This window comes from Triplophysa rosa, linkage group LG5 (genome assembly GCF_024868665.1).
Source record: "Triplophysa rosa linkage group LG5, Trosa_1v2, whole genome shotgun sequence".
Taxonomy (NCBI): domain Eukaryota; kingdom Metazoa; phylum Chordata; class Actinopteri; order Cypriniformes; family Nemacheilidae; genus Triplophysa; species Triplophysa rosa.
Genome location: NC_079894.1, coordinates 2,559,733 through 2,582,788, shown reverse-complemented (window position 1 = coordinate 2,582,788; position 23,056 = coordinate 2,559,733). Strand labels below are relative to the sequence as shown.

The 23,056-nt window shown below is 41.1% G+C and overlaps 1 protein-coding gene across 1 annotated transcript in view; it reads left to right on the top strand.

The window, feature by feature from the left end:
- LOC130554040 (receptor-type tyrosine-protein phosphatase mu) overlaps window positions 1-23,056 on the top strand; it is a 77,404-nt gene that overhangs the window by 52,554 nt on the left and 1,794 nt on the right. Inside the window, exons 2-5 of the mRNA XM_057333428.1 lie at window positions 228-350; window positions 13,356-13,630; window positions 17,671-17,749; window positions 20,819-20,934. Of these exons, the coding sequence (XP_057189411.1) occupies window positions 228-350; window positions 13,356-13,630; window positions 17,671-17,749; window positions 20,819-20,934 (593 nt within the window). The remainder of the gene's footprint in view (window positions 1-227; window positions 351-13,355; window positions 13,631-17,670; window positions 17,750-20,818; window positions 20,935-23,056) is intronic.

Here is a 23,056-nt window from a genome sequence, read left to right as displayed (position 1 = left end):
TCTCTCTCTCTCTCTCTCTCTCTCTCTCTCTCTCTCTCTCTCTCTCTCTCTCTCTCTCTCTCTCTCTCTCTCTCTCTCTCTCTCTCTCTCTCTCTCTCTTCGTGTCTGTTGTTTGGCATATTGTATTAGAGAGGAGGAGAGAAGAGGAGGCGTTTGGGCGGGCGTGGGGATCATTTCCAGCCGGCGGAAACACCAAGTCAATATAAATGTGTGTTCTTGTGTTACAGGCGATTGTGACTTCGAGAAACCCTTCTCATCCTGCGGTTACACACAAGGTCGAGATGATGATCTGGACTGGGAACAGTTTGACACCAGTGAAAAACCTTCACTGGATCCGTGGATGCCACCGGGTAAGAGACACACGGCCAGTGAACTATAGACGCATCACACGACGGTTCTTCTACACCTGAACACCTTCATCGTGTGATGAAACTCATTCATTCATTTTACTACACAAACAGAAAGTCTTCCTTATGTATTCACAAGTTTTGATGGTGATGTTCGCCTGTAGTGTTTCTAACAGACGAGTAAAGGGGTGTGATGTGACCGTTCCTCCAGGAAGCGGATGGTGGTGTGTGTTACTGTAAAAGTGATTTGAGCTCTCAGTATCATCGGTGACTCTATTCTTCTGCTAATGGACGCTGAGACAAAAGCTTTGGCAATGAGGTTTTGTATCAAAAGACTGAAATCTATTTTAATTAAAGCATTTCCTCCTGCTGTGACGTACTGAAAGTCATTAGAATGCTTTCGTCGTCTCGTGTCTGTCTGTAATGTTGCATTGATGCGCTTTGATTTGATTTGAGATGAGACCCCTCAGAACCTCCAGAATTACACTAATGGACCAACACTTTCTGCCCCGCTCATGACAAACACAATGTTTTCCTCTTCAATCTCACACACACAGAGAGAGACAGATAGATTACATCTCCCTGAAGTGAGTGACAGAAGCTGCTTTAGATAATGATGACGTTGATGATGTCAAACAGTGTGTGTGCGTGTGTGTGTGTCTTTCTCTTTGGGCTGGTCAGTGTAGTAAATCTACACAATATTTATTATGATGGTTTCAATTATGTGAATCAGAAAAGAAAAGTCATTTGTATTGATTTAATGACTCTGTAATGAAAATGATTTAATATAATTATTTTTTAATATTTTGTCAAATACACTGCCTTGACTTTTTTAACCACTGTGTTGTACTTCTGTCATTAATGTCATTCATGAATAAATATGAATATTGTCAGAAGATCTGCATTTTCAGATACAGAACCCCCCAGTGTGAGGGGTTCTTGCTGTGGAGTTGTGTTTGTGTTGTGGTGGTCATTGGGGTGTTCAGTGGTCATCAGTTGGGCATTCCTGTCTAACATCTCTAGAGAGAGAGCGAGAGAGAGGGAGAGGTCTTATTTGAATGTAAATGTGATTGTGTGTCAGGATGTCCTCGCGCTTTCCTCCTCTGTGGAATTGTGGGTAATGTGTAGTTTGTGGCTCAGACTTCATTCCCTCATATATCCCTGACACACACACACGCATACTAATCGATCGAGCTGCGCAGTTCTCAAAGACTCGTACAGTCAATCACAGGTTGTGTGTCTGAACTGTTGTGTGTGAGTGTGTTTGCTGGAGCCCTGCAGTCACAGATCAAAGCATCAGGTCACATTAATGTGTTCTCACGTCAGTCACATATGAATGAAGAAACCCACGTTTGCGGTCGTATTGATCTCGTCTGTTTACTGCATCACATCATTTCATCATTAAGAGCTCTGAAAACATTTCATGTGAGAATCTGAAGAAGAGCTTCCAGTCAGTCTGTAGCGTAGAGAAAGTCTGAAGTTGAGGATTCACTGATAACCGTATGGAGAACAGGAATGGTTTCTTTGTTCCAGTTAAAGAACGTTTTAATTCAGCCTTTTTATCTGACATTTGAATGACAAAATTGAATAGAGCTTCAAGGCTGCCCGGAGGAAAGAGATGAGAACGCTTCACCGTCTCCATTGTTGTTCCTAGACAGCAATTAAATTAAATGGAGATCAAATAGAGAGTTCTGTTGAAGTCTCCTGTTTCTCACCAGTTTCTGAGATATGAAACGTGATTTTCTCCTCAAGAATCCTTTCAAGAGCAGATCTGAGATCTGAGTTTCACTACACAGTTACTGTATGTCTGTATGTTGACTCATTTGTTGTGATTGTTGTGATGACAGTGTAGGTTTAAGTGTGTTTATGTGTGGGGCATGCTGGGATTGCCTTCGGTCTAACGGCAAACTGTTTGAAATTCACAAGCGTCTTCATGATAGTTTGCAGCACAGGCCAGACACGCACACACACGCACGCACACGCACACGCACGCACGCACACACACACACACACACACACGCACGCACGCACGCACGCACGCACGCACACACACGCACAAGCGCCCGCACGCACACACACGCACGCACGCACACACCGCACACGCACGCACGCGCACGCACACACACTCACGCACACACACATACACGCACACACACGCACGCACGCACACACGCACGTACACGCACGCACACACACCACTCGCACGCACGCACACGCACGCACGCACACGCACACACACACACGCACGCACGCACGCACACACGCACACACACACACACACACACTTCTCTCCTTGTCTCATCCTTATTTCATCTGGTCTCTGCTGTAGAAGCCGTCAGTATGAGATTGAGGTCTGAGACTCATGATGTGTCCAGCATTAAAACACATCACTGATCACATGTTTACGCTGCAAAAAATGACATTCTTACTAAGCGTTTTTGTCTTGTTTTTAGTGAAAATATCTAAAACTTCTTAAATCAATGTACAATTACTTGACAAGAAAAGTGACCAAAGATATTTGAAAAATATATAATGGAAAAATAATATAAGACTGAACTGAAGTAAGTTTATGGTAAAAACAAGCACAAAAATCTGTCCATGGGGTGAGAAAAATAAACTTGAACTTCAAGTACTTATTTCAAGTTTATTTTTCTCACCCCATGGACAGATTTTTGTGCTTGTTTTTACCATAAACTTACTTCATTCTTATATTATTTTTCGTTAAACAAGACCAAATATCTTTGGTCACTTTTCTTGTCAAGTAATTGTACATTGATTTAAGAATGTTTAGATATTTGTACTACAAAACAAGACAAAGACACTTAGTAAGAATGTAGAGAGAGAGAGAGAGAGAGAGAGAGAGAGAGAGAGAGAGAGAGAGCACTTTATATAAATAAATGATGAAATACTTGAGCTTCATTTATCATCCCACTGTCTCACTAATACTTCCTCGCTCTCTCGCTCTCTCTCTCTCTCTGTTAGTGTGTTTTTTATTGTAAGTGTGTTTTTATTTGGCTTGACAAATGTGCTGTATTGTAAGAGCGTTTGCAGCTGATCTGTGTACAAGCAGAGCAAATAGTGCTCAGAAAGGAAAAGGTCAGACGTATGCAGTGCTCGAATTGAATGAAGTCTTGTGGGGGGTCCCCACCATAAGACTTGTTTTGGTGGGGGTGGGGGTTAGTCTCGCAATATACAATTTAAACAAAATACACAATATATTTGATCAGAATATGCATAACTATATACTATTTATTAAAAACAGGCTCACATAAAAGAACAGGCTTCTTTTACTGTATTTTGGATCAAATCAATGCAGGCTTGGTGAACAGACAGAACTTTTGAACAGCAGTGTACGTCCAACAGAATAATTCTAGCATTATTTCCCTAAAAACAACTGGATGATTGACACTTTGTGACCAATGTTTGTTCCGAAAGACTTGTTTAAATGCAAGAAACTAGTTTGTTAGATATTAAAAATATATATTGTGACAAGACCGGCTGTCAGTCTGTGTGTTAGTGTTGTGGGGATTTTTCAACGATTTCAGTGCAGTTTACAGTTACGTCCAGTAGGTGGCGGCAAGGGACTGTTATGAGTGAGTCTGTCAGACTAGTCAACCATTTCAGTCCAAAATCCTGCTTGATTCAGGAACTAACTATGGCTATCGACATGTCAATCATAGCTATTTCAAGAGTGAATCCCGCATTAATATGCCGATGTACTTCCTGAAACTTTGCAGCGTGTATGTGGCCGTTGGTCTTAGCAGCATGAAAAACAAGTTTTAAACAATTCTGAATGGATTCACTTAAATATAGCACAGAAACCGCACAAGGAGCACTCCCTTTATAATGACTAAAAGCTGTCACTCATCTTCATCCAGATCTCTAGCACCCCAGAACCAGGCCTAATAATAATTTACACAAGCAATACAAAAGCCCCGACACGGAGTTGATAAATACAACGATGTCCTGCGCTTAGCGTCTTTAGACGTGGGGCGGGCGTTTAGAATGTAAAGACACATGACAACTAGCCCATATACAAACTTAATATCAATTATTGTAAATAATGAATTCACAAAATTTACCATATCCATAGCTGGAATTTAATCACATTTGTCATGATCATTTTTACTCAAATAAAAATATCTGAGGGACCCCCCTAAGTCTATTTTTTACTTCTTATGGGGGGTCCCTAATGCCTTATGGGGGGTCCCGGATCCCCCCAGCCCCCCTTCCGTCCAGCACTGGGTGTATGTAATGTGAAGTGAAATAGTGAGACAGAAATATATCACATCAGAAATAGACACCGAGTGTAACAAAGAAAAGCATCACCTCGACACGCACAGGATTGTGGGATATCACGGACATCTCGTCTGAAGTTAAGTTTCGATGATGAATGTGATCATGTTTTACACGGATCCATTTGCAAATCAAATCTGATTTCATCTCTCAAGACATTTGACGGGTCTTATTAAGAAATCTGGAGTATTCCTCTCTTAAGATCAGAAGCGCTGAAGTTCATCCGTATTCCTAATGAATCCTCGCCTGGAATGTTATTTGTTTTGCAGGCTCATTAACTGAATTAAATGTTCTCGGTACAGTAAGACTGCGTTTTATCTCCCACGTGGATGGTAAACATCCGTCCTGACGCCGCGGGGTCGCGTGGAGAGGCGTTGAGGAACTCGAGCGTTTATTCTGTCATGAAGACTGAAGGATGCCGGAAATTAAATCAGAACTTCAATCCCATTAGCCGAAGATGAGATATCCCGAAGGAAGGGATATTTCCATGATGCCACAACACGCTAATTGAGTTTTGGCGATTCATGAGTTTGTGTGAAGTCAAATGTGTGTTTGTTCAGAGGGAAAGTCAAACAGGACGGCAGTCGCCCACTTATGTCATCATACAGAACAGCGCGCAACCTGAGTCTTGTGTCCTTCTAGCAACAAGAGAGAGACCTTATAGACCGTTTCATCGGACGCGCGCGCCTGACCCCCAGTTAACTTCCGCTTTGTGTTTGGCTAGTGTCTAATAATATAACTATTTATATTTGATTTAATTTATGTTCATAATTGTATTAAATAAACGCTTTGTTGTATGTTTATTTGATTAAATAAACAACATGTTGAATGGGTCCTGTAGTTCGGTCGCATTTAAAGAAACCGTATGGTACACTGACATCTAGCGGTTGATCTTGGTATCGCAGCCTAAAGTCAAAATATTGGCGACACAAGTTTAGACAAGTGACGCTTCTTCTCGGTTTCTTTTGATTGTTATCAGAAATAATCTACAGGCGCTCTATTGTTCGTGAATGTGTACAGGAAGTTCAGTTGGGGGGGTCACAAAAGTGCGCACGCGCAGTAACGTTTGTTTATGTTGTTGAGATGAAACCGTGAGTTAATTTTTTTTTTTAAACGACTTTTTCACCAAATGAGACGTCTGAGCTCCTGTTGAAGAGCAGTTGCTCTTCTTACATTATACGATAACAGATTAAATCTTAGTTTATTGATTATTGTTCCTGTCATCTATATTTGGAATATGAGTTGTACCCAGCTAACAATTTTTGGTTCCCAGAACATTTCCCTAACGTTAGTTTTTGGTTCCCAGAACATTATTTTCTAAGGTTCGTTTTTGGTTCTCCAGGAAGGTTTTCTTTACGAAAATAGAATGTTAGTTCTGGTTCCCATACCGTTGTGGGAACCTAAAACTAACGTTAGGGGAACGTTCCCCTAACATTATAGAAACCATGAAACTAACGTTCTATTTCCGTAAAGATAACCAAATACAAACCTTAAATAAACTTTCTGTTAACCAGAAACTAACATTATGGGAATGTTCCCAGAACATTAGCCTAAAATATTCTCTCTGGTCCGTTTGGCGTCACTACACGTCCGTTATGAGTACATCTATGCTGTTTTATCCATCGCTTGTCTTAGCAAAAGAATAACCAAAAAACAACCATCAGGGAACATTATTTTCTGGTCATTTTTAAAAAACCAGCCTGCAAAGTTCTGGGGACGTTATATTTGCTGGTTGCAAAACATAAAACCTGAAAAGAACGTTCTGAGAACGTTATTTCTTGGTTCCCAAAAATAACCAAACGGGAACCAAAAACTAACGTTAGGGGAATGTTCTGTGTTTGCTGGGTATAAACATGTATGAGACTCTATTCGTGCTGTTTTACTTTGTTTCCTAGACAGAATCCGTTCAGTCTAATCTCATCGTGTGTTTGATGACCGAATGCAAATAATGAAGCATTAGGATGAGAACACGGTGAGCTGATTTTGAGCTGAAGTCTTTCTTTAAATGAAATGATTGGATTGGAGGTATTAGAGAATGATGTAGAGGAGAAGAGAGACGTCTCCGTCTGTTCCCCGGCCAATTAGCTCTCGGTTATAGACGTCAGACAGCACGTATTCTTTTCCTGCGAGCTTCAGAAAGTTCTCCGGCTTTCATTCGTTAGACAGACAGACGGAATAAAGTTTCTCCTCCTGGCCTATTGTGACTCTCAGACAAAAGAAGCCCCCGCTTCCAGAGCCTCCGCTCAATCACGCTTCTTTCTCGCCGTCGTCTCTTTTCGACGCCAGGGCTCGGGGACATTGAGCTCGGCCAGGTTTTCTCGCGCGGCCCGCCGAACTCTCACAGCGAGAGCGTTTTTGATTGGTGGCAGAATGTGAGAATAGCCTCGTCTACATTGACATTTGAGAGGTCTTTTCTCGGGGTGTGACCTCGCGCGGTTTTATTAGCAAATGAGACCTGGAGGCTTTGAGTTTAAAGAGCTGCCCCTTCGTTCCCATTTCAGACACATAATGATTTTCACAGGGTTCAGGACCTGAATGAGAGCAGAATAATGAGAGCCAGTCATTACTGGAAATGACAAAAGCCTCTTATACCGTCGCTCAGAGCAGAACGAGTTTAAATGCCCCCGACATGAAGACTTTGCTGCTCCGTCTGATCTCAGCGAGGTGATCCACCGTCACGGCGCGAGAGAAGATTCCTAGTGCACGCGTACATTAACATTCAGTGGAAATCAGTATATTTATATTTCTGGAAAACTTTGAAAACACTTCTGTTCATTGAAATCAAATCAAATGTTGACCTAAAAATGATTGGACAGCACTAAAATTATAATAATAAACAAAAACTAAAATAAAAATGAATTAATCTTATATAGCAACATAAAAAATAAATTATAAAATGACAAAAGCATAAACTAAAATTGCTTAAAGAGTACATAACTAGGGATTTTTAAGGTCCTACTTTGGTTTATGGAGTGTCCAACAACAAGTTTAAGTACATAGAAGGTGTAAAAATACTATTATTTCGTAATAAACGAAAGTTATTCTTACCGTACTTCTTGACTGACTCTTAAATGATTCGTTCCGTGATTCATCTGTCTAATCGCCTCCTTTCCGCTAGCCTAGTCTGATGTGATCGGTCAGATGTGATCGGTCAGATGGTCTAGTCTGATGTGATCGGTCTGATGTGATCAGTCAGATGGTCTAGTCTGCTGTGATCGGTCAGATGGTCTAGTCTGATGTGACTAGTCTGCTGTGATCGGTCAGATGGTCTAGTCCGATGTGATCGGTCAGATGGTCTAGTCTGCTGTGATCGGTCAGATGGTCTAGTCTGATGTGATCGGTCAGATGGTCTAGTCTGATGTGATCGGTCAGATGGTCTAGTCTGATGTGATCGGTCAGATGGTCTAGTCTGATGTGATCGGTCAGATGGTCTAGTCTGATGTGATCGGTCAGATGGTCTAGTCTGATGTGATCGGTCAGATGGTCTAGTCTGATGTGATCGGTCAGATGGTCTAGTCTGATGTGATCGGTCAGATGGTCTAGTCTGATGTGATCGGTCAGATGGTCTAGTCTGATGTGATCGGTCAGATGGTCTAGTCTGATGTGATCGGTCAGATGGTCTAGTCTGATGTGATCGGTCAGATGGTCTAGTCTGATGTGATCGGTCAGATGGTCTAGTCTGATGTGATCGGTCAGATGGTCTAGTCTGATGTGATCGGTCAGATGGTCTAGTCTGATGTGATCGGTCAGATGGTCTAGTCTGATGTGATCGGTCAGATGGTCTAGTCTGATGTGATCGGTCAGATGGTCTAGTCTGATGTGATCGGTCAGATGGTCTAGTCTGATGTGATCGGTCAGATGGTCTAGTCTGATGTGATCGGTCAGATGGTCTAGTCTGATGTGATCGGTCAGATGGTCTAGTCTGATGTGATCGGTCAGATGGTCTAGTCTGATGTGATCGGTCAGATGGTCTAGTCTGATGTGATCGGTCAGATGGTCTAGTCTGATGTGATCGGTCAGATGGTCTAGTCTGATGACTAAAATTAACATAAAAACTAAAAATCTAAAAATAAAAGCTAATTGAAAATATGAATAAAACTAAAATCAAAACTATAACAACTCTGCTATCAATTATTTATATAAATGTTTGAGTTATTGAATGTGTGTATTATGAGGATAAAGTAGATTTTATTTTTGTATGATGGTTGAAGCTCATGTGAAGGTGATACTGGTGTATTTTTTATTTTAAGCAGCGCTGCATGGAATCGTCTGTGTGCTTATTAAAATCATGGGAGCGTTTGTAAGCAGCGGTCATAATAATGTTGTGATGTCCAGGACTCTTTTAATGAGCTCTGACGGCTTCAGGCCGTATCCCAGCATGCTCTAATGAAGCGTCAGGCTCATCAGCGGCAGTTCTGTGCAGGTAATGCTTCACCTTGTCCGAGTTGTGAGCTTTGAAATCCTGTGCCATTAGTGACTCTGCGGTCTGTGCGTTACATCAGCACATTGTCATCACTATATGTGCACAGTGTGTGTGTGAGGAACCGGCTCAGATCCCGTGTCACACGTGTGTAATTCCACCCGTGACATCTGGATGATCTGTGTTTACATGCAACAAAACAGCAGTGATTTCTTAAAGAGACAATTCAGGCAAAAATGAGAAATCTTTTATCGTGTCTTCATCCTCATGTCCTCATGTCATGTCAGACCTGTGTGAGTTTCTTTCTTCTTCAGAACACAAAAGAAGATATTTTGAAGAACAACACTGAACTCAATTGACGAACACAAAACCACAGAGACATTTCTTAAAATATCCTCTTTTGTGTGTCACAGATTAACAAACACTTGAGAGAAAATAAAAGATGACGGAATTTAGATTTATTGATAACTCAATAAATCATGTTTTTTATTGTGCATTCCGATTCAAACTGCAGTTGGTTTGTTTTGATTTAAGCCATAATGACTGAAAAAATACAGCTAACTAACACAATAAAAACATGAGAACATAATAATAAACATGGTTTTTGATGATCTCATTTTGGAACCAAACTCTTCATATGTTGTAGATTACATGTACAGACAGACTGCTGGAGATGATGATCAGCTTCATGTGTGTGAAGAGACGTACACGAGTAACATGTTGACATTTGACACGTCTGAACACGACTGGTGATGGAATATTGAACACATTCACAAGTGTCTTAATCAGTGTTGGGTGTAACTGGTTACTAAGTAATTAGTTACTGTAATCTAATTACTTTTCCCTTGAAAAAGTAAAGTAAGGGATTACTCTTATTTTTTCTGTAATTTAATTACATTTACTTCTGAAGTAATTAAACTAAATACTGTGTGTAATATATGTGTGTGCAATAGTGGAATTGACATCAAAAATCAAAGTCTAACTTTAAAATCCGTGCTTTAATGTATAATTCTCACATTTGTAATACTTTGGTCAGTTAATAAGAGTACTTTATGTAGTTTAATATTATATATTTGAATGAATTAAAAGAGCCGTTTCATGTCTGTCCTTGAATCACTGAACTAATCAAGGTTGATGTAGGATATAGAAAGTCATTAGTAATAAGTAATTAAATACTTTTTGAAGAGAGTAACTTGTACAGTAATCTTATTACACTATTGAATATGTAATTAGTAACTAGTAATTCATTACTTTTTCAGAGTAACTTACCCAACACTGGTCTTAATGCACAGATGCTGTCATTAGTGTCATTATGTCTCTCTCTCTCTCTATGTGAAGTGTTAATAAGACATTCTCCTGCAGACCCCTGACAGCAGCCGAGCATTCGGACCCTTCACCACACCGCAGGAGGAGACGGTGCGCGGTGGATAATTGGGCTGAACGTGTTATCGTTAGGGAGGAAGAGAAAAACACTCGCCGCACTAGTACTGTGGTACAGTCAATTATCATTTACTGCTGGAGTGCCTGCATGATTATTCCTGCCGACAGACTCAAGAGAGTCTGTGATGATTGACAGCTCCAGCTCCTGTGATTCTTTATCATACAGGTGTGTGTGTGTGTGTGTGTGTGTGTGTGTGGGAAGGGTAAACCCTACGGTATGAGGACAAAGTGTCCCCACAAAGATGGCAATATCCAAAACCCTTGTCCTTGTGGGGACATTGTTTGGTCCCCATGAGGAAACAAGCTTATAAATCACACAGAATGAACTTTTGTGAAAATGTAAAAGAGCAGACAGTTGTGTGTGATTGTTAGGGTTAGGGGGAGGGAATATGAGATACAGTTTGTACAGTATAAAAACCATTGTGTCTATGGAATGTCCCCGTAAAACATGGAAACACAACATGTGTGTATGTGTGTGTGTGTGTGTGTGTGTGTGTGTGTGTGTATTTCAGTGTGTGTGTGCGTGTGTATTTCAGTGTGTGTGTGCGTGTGTGTGTGTGTCCGTGTGTGTCCGTGTGTGTGCGTGTGTGTCCGTGTGTGTGTGTCCGTGTGTGTGCGTGTGTGTCCGTGTGTGTGTGTGTGTGTCCGTGTGTGTGTGTGTGTGTGTGTGTGTGTGTGTCCGTGTGTGTGTGCATTTGGAACGCGAGACATAGCCTAATAAACCAGTTCAAACTTTTTAGAAACTCTGGTTTCAGTGGTGTCGTGTAGACCGGAGATTTGGCGTATGACGTTGTAATGCGTGCCGCGATCTCCTTTGTTTGACGTCAGATTCCAGGCTTCTGATTGGTCAACACGACTTTATGGTTAGGGATATATCGCCACCTGTTGGTTTGGCATGCTTTTGACAGCGCGTTATAGCGTGTTTTTGCCGTTTCGTGTGGAAGCGGGTTGTTTTTAACCGAAGAAGGAAAAACTACCCATGTACGTGTGGACTTGGGCTCTGTTAAGCGCCAAACGCGCATTCACTTTAAAGTCCCAGTGAAATAAAAAATGACAATTCTTATTTTTTCATGAATATTGCAGCGTTTATAGTAAGAATTTGTGACGCTGTGAAAACCCAGGCTAAAGTCTCATAATTGAATTAATTATTAGATAATTAAAGACTCATTTCAATCATTCATTTCACTAAGATTCCAATTTTTAAAATGACATTATTCAGTCAATATTGAAGATGTTGTTATATTTTCACAGAATATTCTGTAGGATGATTTTATGTAAAAAGACCCTAACCCTAAGCAGGGTCACATTTTGTAATGAACAACGTTCTAAGTTAATTGGGAAATTATTTAAAGACAGAAGTAACGTTAGTTCTGGTATGAATGGCATGGAAAGGCTAATTTAGTAAGTAAATTTGTTTTCTGTTTATGATGAGAGCAATTTATTTGTAATATTACATTTGTTGTTTGCATGTTGTCAGTAGTTTTTTATTTACAAATATGCCAGACGTCTATTAAGATATTTATTATAGTAATTTATTTTCAAAAAACGTATTTTCCAGACGTCCGCTCTTGGAACTTTAATGGAATACCCCTGCTCTAGGCCGTGAGCTTCACATTTAATGTTAACTATCAGTATGACTCTTCATTTACATTCCTGCTCGTACTGTGAACGATTCTTCAGTTATTCCATTGAAACGTGTTTGCCTTTGTAATCTTTGGTCAAAAACTCACACACTTCTCATCGTTGAAGTTCAGTGACGGATGAAGAAGTGAACTTTATTGTGTGATGTCATGATGTCACATCATGGGAATGTACGTCAGGTTTTCACACCGTCTCTCTGTTCACGTCAGAGATGTTGTACACATGAGCCAATCACATGACTGACCAATGGCAGGTGAGGGGGCGGGGCAGAACACATGATTATAGTGTAGAGAATGTGTAGTGTTGACTGATGTGAGTACACACTCCATCATCAGCACGTGTTTGTTCATGTTGTAAGTGTTCATTGAGAATCATGTTGAAATAAATTCAGATCTCTCAGTGAACAGGATGTGATGTCATGCTTTTACACACATTAATACAGATGATTGAAGACATCAGTGATCCTGCGTGACGTGTTGTGTTGCTTTCAACATTCCGAATGACTTTCATCAATGTTTCATTTTTAATGAAGATTTTAAACTCATTGAAGGAAGTGAATCTTTAATTCATTACTGCCACTAGTGTAATGTGTTGATCAACACACAAATGTGTTTCTGATAAACACCGCAGTGGATCGTGTCAAGATGAGACGGATGTCAGACGAGATCGTGTGTTTGTAAATCTGTGTGTGAGTCTTTCTTCAGTGAAACCCAAAAGAAGATATTTTGAGAAATGTCTCAGTGGTTTTGTGGTCATACAATGGAAGTCAATGGAGCTCCGTGTTTTTTGATTATCAACATTCTTTTGTGTCCTGACGAAGAAAGAAACTCACGCGGGTTTGACGTGACACGAGGATGAGTACAGGATGAAAGAATTCACATTTTTAGGAGAACTGTCTCTTTAAGGGCACGCACGTGTGTGTGTGTGTATACTGTAAATAAAAGAAATGTTTTTTACTGGTGCGTATGTTCAATATATTCCTGATATTCTGCACCCATCGGTTTGGATCGTTCAGCTCATCTGTGGCAGTACTGTGGCATTATGGGATGTGCAGTAGATCTTCTGGGTTTATAGAGGACAGAATCATCCCAACATGTTTCTGAATGTTTTCAGAGTTGAGAGATTAAAACCCGCACACACAACCACATGAGACATTGAAACGGCAGGACAGGAAGGATGTTCACCCGTGTGCTGTCTGACGTGTCTCACAGGTGCAGCGTTCATGATGGTGAATTCGACCAGCCGTTACGCTGGACAGAGAGCGTTACTCTTCACTCCTCAACTCAAAGAGAACGACACGCACTGCGTCACCTTTCAGTATCATGTGTCGGGCAGAGAGGGGGGCAGTCCGGCCCATCTGAACGTCTACATCAAAGAGAACAACAGTCCCATGGGTCTGCCCGTGTGGAACACGTCTGGACCCGTCAGCACAAACTGGAAACCAGTAGAGCTCGCCATCAGCACCTACTGGCCAAACTTCTACCAGGTGAGAGAACCCACGTCACGTCCGTACTGACCAATCAGAATTACAGAATCTCTCATGTTTATAAAGACACGAACACGCAGGACATTCTCATTTAAGTCTCCGATGTTTCTCAGGAGAAATGAAAAGAGAATCCATGAGCGTGTAGTTGTTGAGACACATGAAGAGTCTGGATGTGTAAAATCATCAGGATTTGATCTTCAGTAAGATTGACTTTTGATCGCAGACGAGACAAATCTGAGCTCAGTTTGACACGCGGTTGACATCTCTTCTCAAACTCTCATGACACACACGTTTGGCACATTCTGACTCTTTTTCTCAGGAGAAATATCTGAGATGAAGGTGAGACTAGTGTATGTTACCATTTGCTCCCAGTTTAATCTCATTAATGTCATTGATTCGTATTAAAAGCTAAACTTACATCACATGCCAGCAGTTTGAAGTCATAGCCGCATTATGCCATTATTATTTCCCTGCTTATAACATTCCTCTGTTGCCTGATATCCATCACAAAATAAAATATAAAAATAAGACAAATGAGACCCAAACAGTTTCAACAAATGAAACTTCCTAAATCACAACTCATAAGCTCTCCCTATTCTTCATAAACATTCACTCAGTAAGTCAGCGAGTGCAGCTGTGACACGTCATGTCTGGTGTCTCCCGAGGTTTGTTTCTGCATTTATTTCTCACCGGAGCTTGGGTTCCTCGCCACAGGGCCGTGTTGGCTGGCCGATGGTAGATATTATTAGACATTATTTACTAGAATGATCTTACTTGCTCTATAAACACCGTGCACTGTGCTGTGTTTTACCTTTCTGTGTTTTTCTTATTTGCTCCTGTAAAGCTGCTTTGGAACAATGCACATTGTGAAAAGCGCTATAGAAATAAAATTGAATTGAATTGATGTTTTTCGGTTGTTTAATGTTAATGATGGGTTGTGATTGATGGTAAAACACTTTATGAGTATAAGAAAAACACAAAAACATCTGTTTATTTATTATTGATAAAAAACTCTTTCTGTCTCTTGACCATCACTCTCTCTCTCTCTCTCGAAGAGAAATAATGACAGTCTGACCTCCATTATAACAATGACATTATTTGGCTTCATTTTCACATTTGCTGTGAGGGAGAGAGAGAGAGGGCTGTGGTTTCACACGTGTCTGGTTATTAGTGAGCTGCTCTCTCGGCCGCTGATGTTAATTGGTGGAACGAGACCCGTGTGACCTCTCGCTGGGAATCTGTGCTTTGCTAGATTATTTCATTAGAGCAGCTGTAGAGACTCGAGTAGAGAGGTTAGAAAGAGATCCGGATGAGACTCTCGCTCAACATGTGTCTCACACACACACTCGCCTCGCTTCAGTTCAGTGTTCTGTACAGAGTTATTCGTATATTAGAACTCTACGTGTGAAAGGAAAGCTCTGGAACAGTTCACCCAAAAATAAAAGTTCTGTCATCATTTACTCATCGGGCTCTATTTTAACGATCCAAGCGCATGGTCTAGACCAGGGGTCTTCAACCTTTTTCAGGGCAAGGACCCCTTAGATGAGAGCTGCATGGAGCAATATTATGTTAAGCAATTTTGTCACAGGTATATTATGTTAAGACATTACATTAGCACTATTATGCATGTTATTGTTGCACGTACATACTTTTCTGTGTATTGTTTGATTATTTTAGGGGACTTGCAGCATCAAACATTTTCATTTTACTGTGAGAGGGACAGTTAAACGTTTACTTGCCCTGAACTCAGTTTTTATTAAGGCTTAATGAGTTAATGGCACAAAGACTATTCTAGTGGAGGTTGTCTCTGGATGCGAAAGAAATCACTGCAGATGTGCATTCTGTTGTAAAAGCAGACCGTGACTTTATTTGCACGCAACTCCTTTCACGCGTTCTCTGAACCTATCGGAAGGGAGACAGAGAATGCACTGATTCTAAACCTATAGTCTTGAAAGAAAGACATTCTTGATTTAGGCCCTACCGGTTTTTATGATGTAACATTTCTTCTATCGCTTCTGCTGCGTGAATGGATGTTTTTGTCTGCACGCACGCAGGTTAAAATGCGCGGGAGTTTCATAGAGTCTGCACGGCCGCGCACGTGCGCAGCTTAAAGAGAACATCGGTTGTAATATTTCTCTACCCATGCTTTACATTTTTAACAAAAAGTTGCCTGTGAGTAAACAGTAATTAGCGGACCCCTTGCAGTTCCACCGCGGACCCCCGGTTGAAGACTCATGGTCTAAAGCGCATGATGCTGGGCGCAGGCGGGCGTTTCCGAATCCACTTTCGCTAGTTTAACGACGGGAAAAACGGTCGGCGCGCCATGTGCATGGCCCAAAAGGCTTCTCATAATGAGTCGTGGGTGTGTTTTGGGCGTAATGTGAAATAAACCAATAAGAGTCGCATCTCTCATTCCCTTTAAAAGCCCATTGCACTTGCACCACGGCGCATTCGCTATTTACATGGCGGAATTGGCAAGAGCCGGCATTTTTAATATTTATGTAAACAATCATAATCTTTTACATTTGAATCCTTTCATTTTTCATGTTGAAAACCGTTTGAGTGCTGCTGCGCATCCCTGTGTGTGTAATGAGCAGAATGTACATGCGTTCTATAGGCTCATATTACTGACGCGCTCTTTAAATTTCAAGTTGCCTTGAAATAGCAACGCGCCAACAATGCGCCGGAACACACCTCGTTTTCAGACCAGCACGCCCATGGGCGCATTAATGAGCGCAAGTGCATTTTCTATTTTAACCACGTGGTGCAGGATGTGAAAATGCCCATTGAGCTGTCTTTGTTCGCGTGAACACAGAGAAAGATATTTTGAAGAATGCTTATAACCAAACAGTTCTTGGACCCCCACAGTAGAAACATTGCTTTTGACATTTTTCTGGTTCTGTTGAACACAAAAGAAGATATTTTGAAAAATGTAGGAAAGCAAACAGCACTTTTGACTGCCATTACTATATGGTAGTCGATGGGGTCCCAGAACTGTTTATGTCATCTTTCTTTGTGTTCATCAGAACAAAGACACTTCTACCGATTTGGAACAAGTCCAAGGTGAGTAAATGATGACGGAATTGTTTTAGTTTCAGGTGAAGTGTCCCGGTCAAGCAGCTGTCACATACACACGTTGTGTTCTGGCTCCGGGTGTGGTTCATCACAGACAGCTGGAGATGCTCACGTGTTGTGTCTTTCTGATCTTATGTCTGCATTTAGAAAGCGTGCGGTCTCAAATGTTGCTCGGTCAGTGTGACGGGATGTGATGATTCTTTCATTCCGAGAGATCTGAGGAGTGAGTGATGTCGTGAGAGTGACAGATGACTGTAGTGTGATTGTACAGTATGATACAGTAAGTGAATCACCTGCTGACTCTTGAGACTTATTGTACAATTATAGTCTTGATTTGATGAGAGACACACACGGGTGAGACGCTCGTCTGATTGTGTTCAGTTCATGTATTTTGATAACAAGCTAATACCTTCTGATCTCATCTGAACCTTTAATCCAGAAAACATTTCAGAAAAGATATCATCAGGTGTACGAGAGGAACGTATGAAAATAAAAGTCTCGTCTCGTAGTCTTGAGTATATTTGGGGAGGCTCCATCAATAACCGCTTGTTTGCTTCAGATATTAGCATCTCTATTTTTGTTTGGCCGCGACCCCGTGAGGCCGGCTGTCCGGTTGAATTGTTGGCTGTATAAACACAGCACAAGGCAATCGGGTTGACCGCAGACACCGCACTGATTTACAGCCTCTGCAAACACGTTCATTGCACGGCCAGCCCGTTCACCAGGCGAACCCTTGGAGCCTGCTCGCCTGATCCAACAAGTTAAGTCCAATAAGTGAAGATAAATGGAGTTTTAATCAGCTGCAATGAAGAACGGCGCTTTAGAGTTTTCCTCCGGCCGCGCGGCGAGTTGTCGTTTAAAATCTGTGCTGGGCCCCCGCGGGAGTCCTGCCAGTCGACGTGTGGGACACTTTGAGATGGTGTCCATTCGTCACGGTGGTTATGGGCTTTCTCTTTTCTCCACAGATCGTCTTTGAAGTGGTGACCTCAGGCCAGCGAGGCTTGCTCGCCATCAAGGACGTGGTCCTCCAGGGCCATCAGTGCAGTAAGATCACTCTCATCCACCTCATCCTCGTCCTCACTTTCTTTCTTTCTCAGAAATTTTTACTCTTTAAGCAAACTGATGGGAACTTGAAAAATCTGTCACATTTTGCAAAGCTTCAATGTCTGAAAAGGTTTGATTTTGGTCATTTCTTATCTGGAAATCCTAAATATTGAATGTCATGCATACATGTTTACCGAGTAAAGCATTGTTTTGTAGAAGGCAATGAAAATGACTGCACTGGAAAAAATGACATTCTTGCGAAGCGTCTTTGTCTTGTTTTCGTCACGGGTGTGGTACAAGAAGAACCCAGATGCAGGCGGCGAGTAAGGGGTTTTATCAAAAGGATTTATTAAGGAAACACAAAACAAAGACCCACGGGGGGGTTGGGTAAAACAACTGTACCAAGGGATATACACAGAACTCAGGAACGTAAACTAACACTAGACTAGACTCGAATAACTCACGGGCAGGAACAAGACACGACGTTTTCATGGACAAGGATCATATGCAGAAATCAGCACAAGGCACAACACGAGCAATTCACAAAACGAACGAGCACAGGACAGCAAACCCAAGGGCATTATATGGGGAAACTAACAAGGGAGATAACAATAGGCACACTGTAAACCCGAATGTTCAAAGAAATTAAACAGTTTAAGTAGTGTAAATTTATTTTTATATAAAAAAACTTCTAACTTAAATGTTTTGAGTTCCTGTAACTAATTCTTACTTTTGAGTTAGTTTAACTTAATTTCAACAAGTTAATTCAAGATGATTTGTTGAGAATGAAATTCAGTTCCCAGCATGCTTTGCGTGAGACTGCATTAGGAAAGTAAATTTTGAAATGAAGTGTTATTTTATGAGTTTTTAGAAAGGAAAAAGCCTTGTTAATGATGAATGTTCAATTATCTTGGATATTTAGAAGAGTTTGTTGTATTTTTTACTTTTGGGGTTACCATCGTTCAGAAGAGTGGTGCTTATGCTTAGGTTGTGGGAGGTGCAATAGCAGTCTTGTGTGTTGCATCACTCTCTGTGAAGGCTGTTTGTTAATTGTTGATACAGCTGAACTGTTTAGGTTGTCTTAAGACCTTTCATTTATTTAGCTGTAAATAAAAAAAGTTACTTTGCTAAATGTTCAAAATTAAAAGGAGTCAACAACAATACAACAAACTCAAAACTGACTAGTTTTGCTTACTTAAAATTGTTCAAAATTAAAAGGAGTCAACAACAGTACAACAAACTCAAAACTTACTAGTTTTGCTTACTTAAAATTGGGAACATCATAACTCAAAAAAATTGATGTAACTGATTACCTCAAATTTTTTGAGTTTTCCCAACTTATTCGGGTTTACAGTGCAGGTGTGTGTAATGAGACAACAAGTGGGAAGCTAAACGGGGAACGAGGGGGCGGGGCCAGAGACGAGACCGGAGAGAATGCACATTATGTCCAGGCCGACAATAATATGTTTCTCTCCACACAGAACACGAGGCTCTGCCATGGTTCTGCCACAAGACCAAGAACGACATGACAAGAAGAGGCAGAACCATGACAGTTTTGTAGTACAAATATCTAAACATTCTTAAAACAAGATGCACTTTCTTGACAAGAAAAGTGACCTAAGATGTTAAGTCTATTTTTAAGGAGGAAAATATAAGAATTAAGTAAGTTTATGGTAAAAACAAGCAAACAAATCTGCCAATGGGGTGAGATAAATAAACTTTACTAATTTATAACGGCTTAGAACATGGCTCAGCCAATCAGAATCAAGGAGCAGAACCGAGCGTATTATTTAAAGTCCCCGTGAACTGCGATGGTTTTTACTTCCGTATTCTGACACATTTCCAAGTGAAAAGGAATTTCAAAGGAGAAAATGAGTGGGCGTGGCTTGCGTTTTTCCCTGCAAATTGATTGGATGTGTAAAAACAGCTGTTGCATTTTGAAATGAAACTGGCAGGAGACTGACAGTTGAAGGGGAGGAGTTAACGGAGGCTCCGCCCAAGCCGTCTAACATACGTCATTTAAGAGGGATAGTCATTACAGGGCGGAAGTGCATTTTCAGATTTGAACTGAAGATTATGAGGGCACACGAATTTTAAAAATAGAACAGTCCACATTGATAAACTGTTTACTATAAACGCTGCAATATTTCATGAAAAAATAAGAATTGTCATTTTTAATTTCACTGGGACTTTAATGTTATTAGTGTGCAGTGTTCTTGCCGTATTTACCCAAATATACCATATAAAACACACAGAATCCCTCAGTGTGATGTGCTCCAATCTTCTCAGTCATTTAATCAGACATTTTACACCAAACGACATATCGCTTCACATGTTATTTATAACCTTTTTATACTAAATGACTTCCAGTACATTCAGTCCGTACATGTGATCAGTATGAGATTGATTCAAACCCTTTGTGTTGCTCACATGACGCTCTGACACAGTGAAAACTGCTCTTTTAGAGATAAGAGAGACGTGGAGAAGATCGGGCAGTCGAGGTTATAAGAGACTTCTGAATGAACTGAAGGTCACAGCAGCACAGCGAGTCAAACATACACATGGATTTACATGAACCGTCACTTCACAAATGACTTGAAATGACCCTGATATGATATGAGATGCTTTGTTAAAGATAGTGAGACTTAAATCAATACAGTTTTTTACACGTTATTATTCAGATTAAACAAGAAACCAATAAAGATTTGTGTGTGTGTGGTTTTTATTCAGAAAGGTGAAGCGAGAGGTTGAGAGAGGTATTGATATCGGTAATAAAAGAGCTCATCAGACGTTGAGTTTGAAACGATCTTTCTGACACATCTGTGATGGTTTTCAACACCCGTCTCATGTTCTTGTGTTATTGCTCAGAGACGGCTCACTACTGCATGTCTCTGAAACGTCAGAGAGCAACATGTGAAGTGTCCCTTTAAGAAGACCTTTTATGTCTTAAGGGTTGATGTAGTGATGAGTTTGATTGTTCTGTTGTGAAAGCATGTGTGATGAGATGTTTGTATGTTTAAACCCTCACGCGTGTGTGTTATTGAGTGTGTTTTGTGTTTTGTGTTGCAGTGAACACGCCACACTTTCTTCACATTAAAGGTGTTGAGGTGAACGCCGGTCAGACGGCCACATTTCACTGCACTGTCAATGGAGAATGGAAAGACAACTTTAACCTCTGGCTTCAGGTACAACCAACTCACACGCACAAACAAACACAAACACACACACACACACACACACACACACACACACACACACACACACACCTAAACACACCACACACACACCTAACACATTCACACACACACTCTAAGAACACAGACACCACACACAGAGCCTATACCCGCACAACATCTCACTACAAGCACACGTCAAGAACCAACAACACAAAACACATCCACACACATCACCAGCACAACACGCACCGCACACACACGCCACGAATCACACACACACACACCTAAACACACACTCACACTCACACACACACACACACACACACACACGCACACCTAAACACACACACACCTAAACACACACTCACACTCACACACACACACACACACACACACACGCACGCACGCATGCACGCACGCACGCACGCACGCACGCACACACACACACACATGTTGTGTTTCCATGTTTTATGGGGACACTCCATAGACACAATGGTGTTTATACTGTACAAACTGTATCTCATATTCCCTCCCCCTAACCCTAACAATCACACACAACTGTCTGCTCTTTTACATTTTCACAAAAGTTCATTCTGTATGATTTATAAGCTTGTTTCCTCATGGGGACCAAACAATGTCCCCACAAGGACAAGGGTTTTGGATATTGCCAACCTCTGCTCTAATTGCTTCGGCTGCTGAAGAATGGGCCGTTGGTGAAAGCACTAGCATTAGCTAATGCTAAAGATTAGATAAACACTGGGGATATTTGTACAGATTGTGACGTAAAATGTAAGTAAAACATGTCGAATCTTTAGCATTAGCTAATGCTAGCGCTTTCACCAACGGCCCATCTTCAGCAGCTGACATGCTGTGGGTCCTTCTGCACTCTTGAAGTGATGACAAGACTGTAGTATCAGGCTTGATGTTAAAAATCCTTAGGTCTATGTTAAATTGTAATATAACGTTATATCATAACACGTTTTACTAATCTATTTTACTGACTTATCTACAAAAAGGTGACCACTGGTAATGCACATTTGCTATGGCTGAATGCAGAGCTGAAGGGCTTTCATATAAATTCATTTTTTGTTATATTAACCCAGTGTTTCTAATAAATCTCCTTACTGAACACATTCATTTTCCTGCATTTGGTCCAACATATAAAACATTACTTAATGTGAATTCCTTAGATCCTATTTTCCCCAATTTCCTACCATCTCTCCTGTTCTGTCATCGACTTGAGGGCAGCAGCCTCAGCCAATCACAACGGGAGTTCCAGAAAGGAGCAGGGCCAATGGCATTTGTTCTCACAAAATCGCAGTGTCCCGCCCCCTTAGTGCCAAAAGTCAAAATGTGAAGAATCCCAGCTCGCGCGCGCATAGAGCAGCACTTGCGCGTGTAGTCAATACTGTGCGCGAGCGACTGCTTTGACTCGGGGGTTTGTTATTTCCCCTCGTAAGTCTTGATTTACGTGCACAATCTTGGTTTTTGTGTTCAAGTGAGAGATTTGCGATCTCTACAGGTTTACGCGCGAGCGTTTTCAGTGTGCCTGCGTGGGCAGCTGTAAAGTAGTGAACACACGTACACACACACACACAAGTAGTGAACACACGTACACCCGGAGCAGTGGGCCACTGGTAACTTCTAACACCATACCGGTCTCATTACTGGCGTTAGCACAGCGACACTGCAAAAAATGACATTCTTCCTGAGCATTTTTGTTTTGTTTTCCAGTAAAAACTATTTCAAACGACATTTACATAACAAGAAAAGTGACCTGAGGTATTTAGTTTTGTTTTATGAAAGAAAATATAAGAACTAGGTAAGTTTATGTATAAAACAAAATTGTCAATGAAATCTCCAGTAAGTTAGTGGCTAAAACTACATCCGAGTTTACAGCGTGTGACTGTCATGTGTCTGCCTGTGACATCTGCTTCACGTCACAGCGTCAGGTCCTCGTGTCTCTCTGTTTACACTCACACTCTTCATCACTGATCTGACGTTATCTGAACGTTTGCAAGACGTTTGAACAGTGGAAGGGCTGATGGCTGATGGGAACTGAAGTGTGCTTCAGCTGCTGTTGTGTGTTGTGTTGCGTTGTGTTATCAGGTAGTTTATCACTTAAACAAAC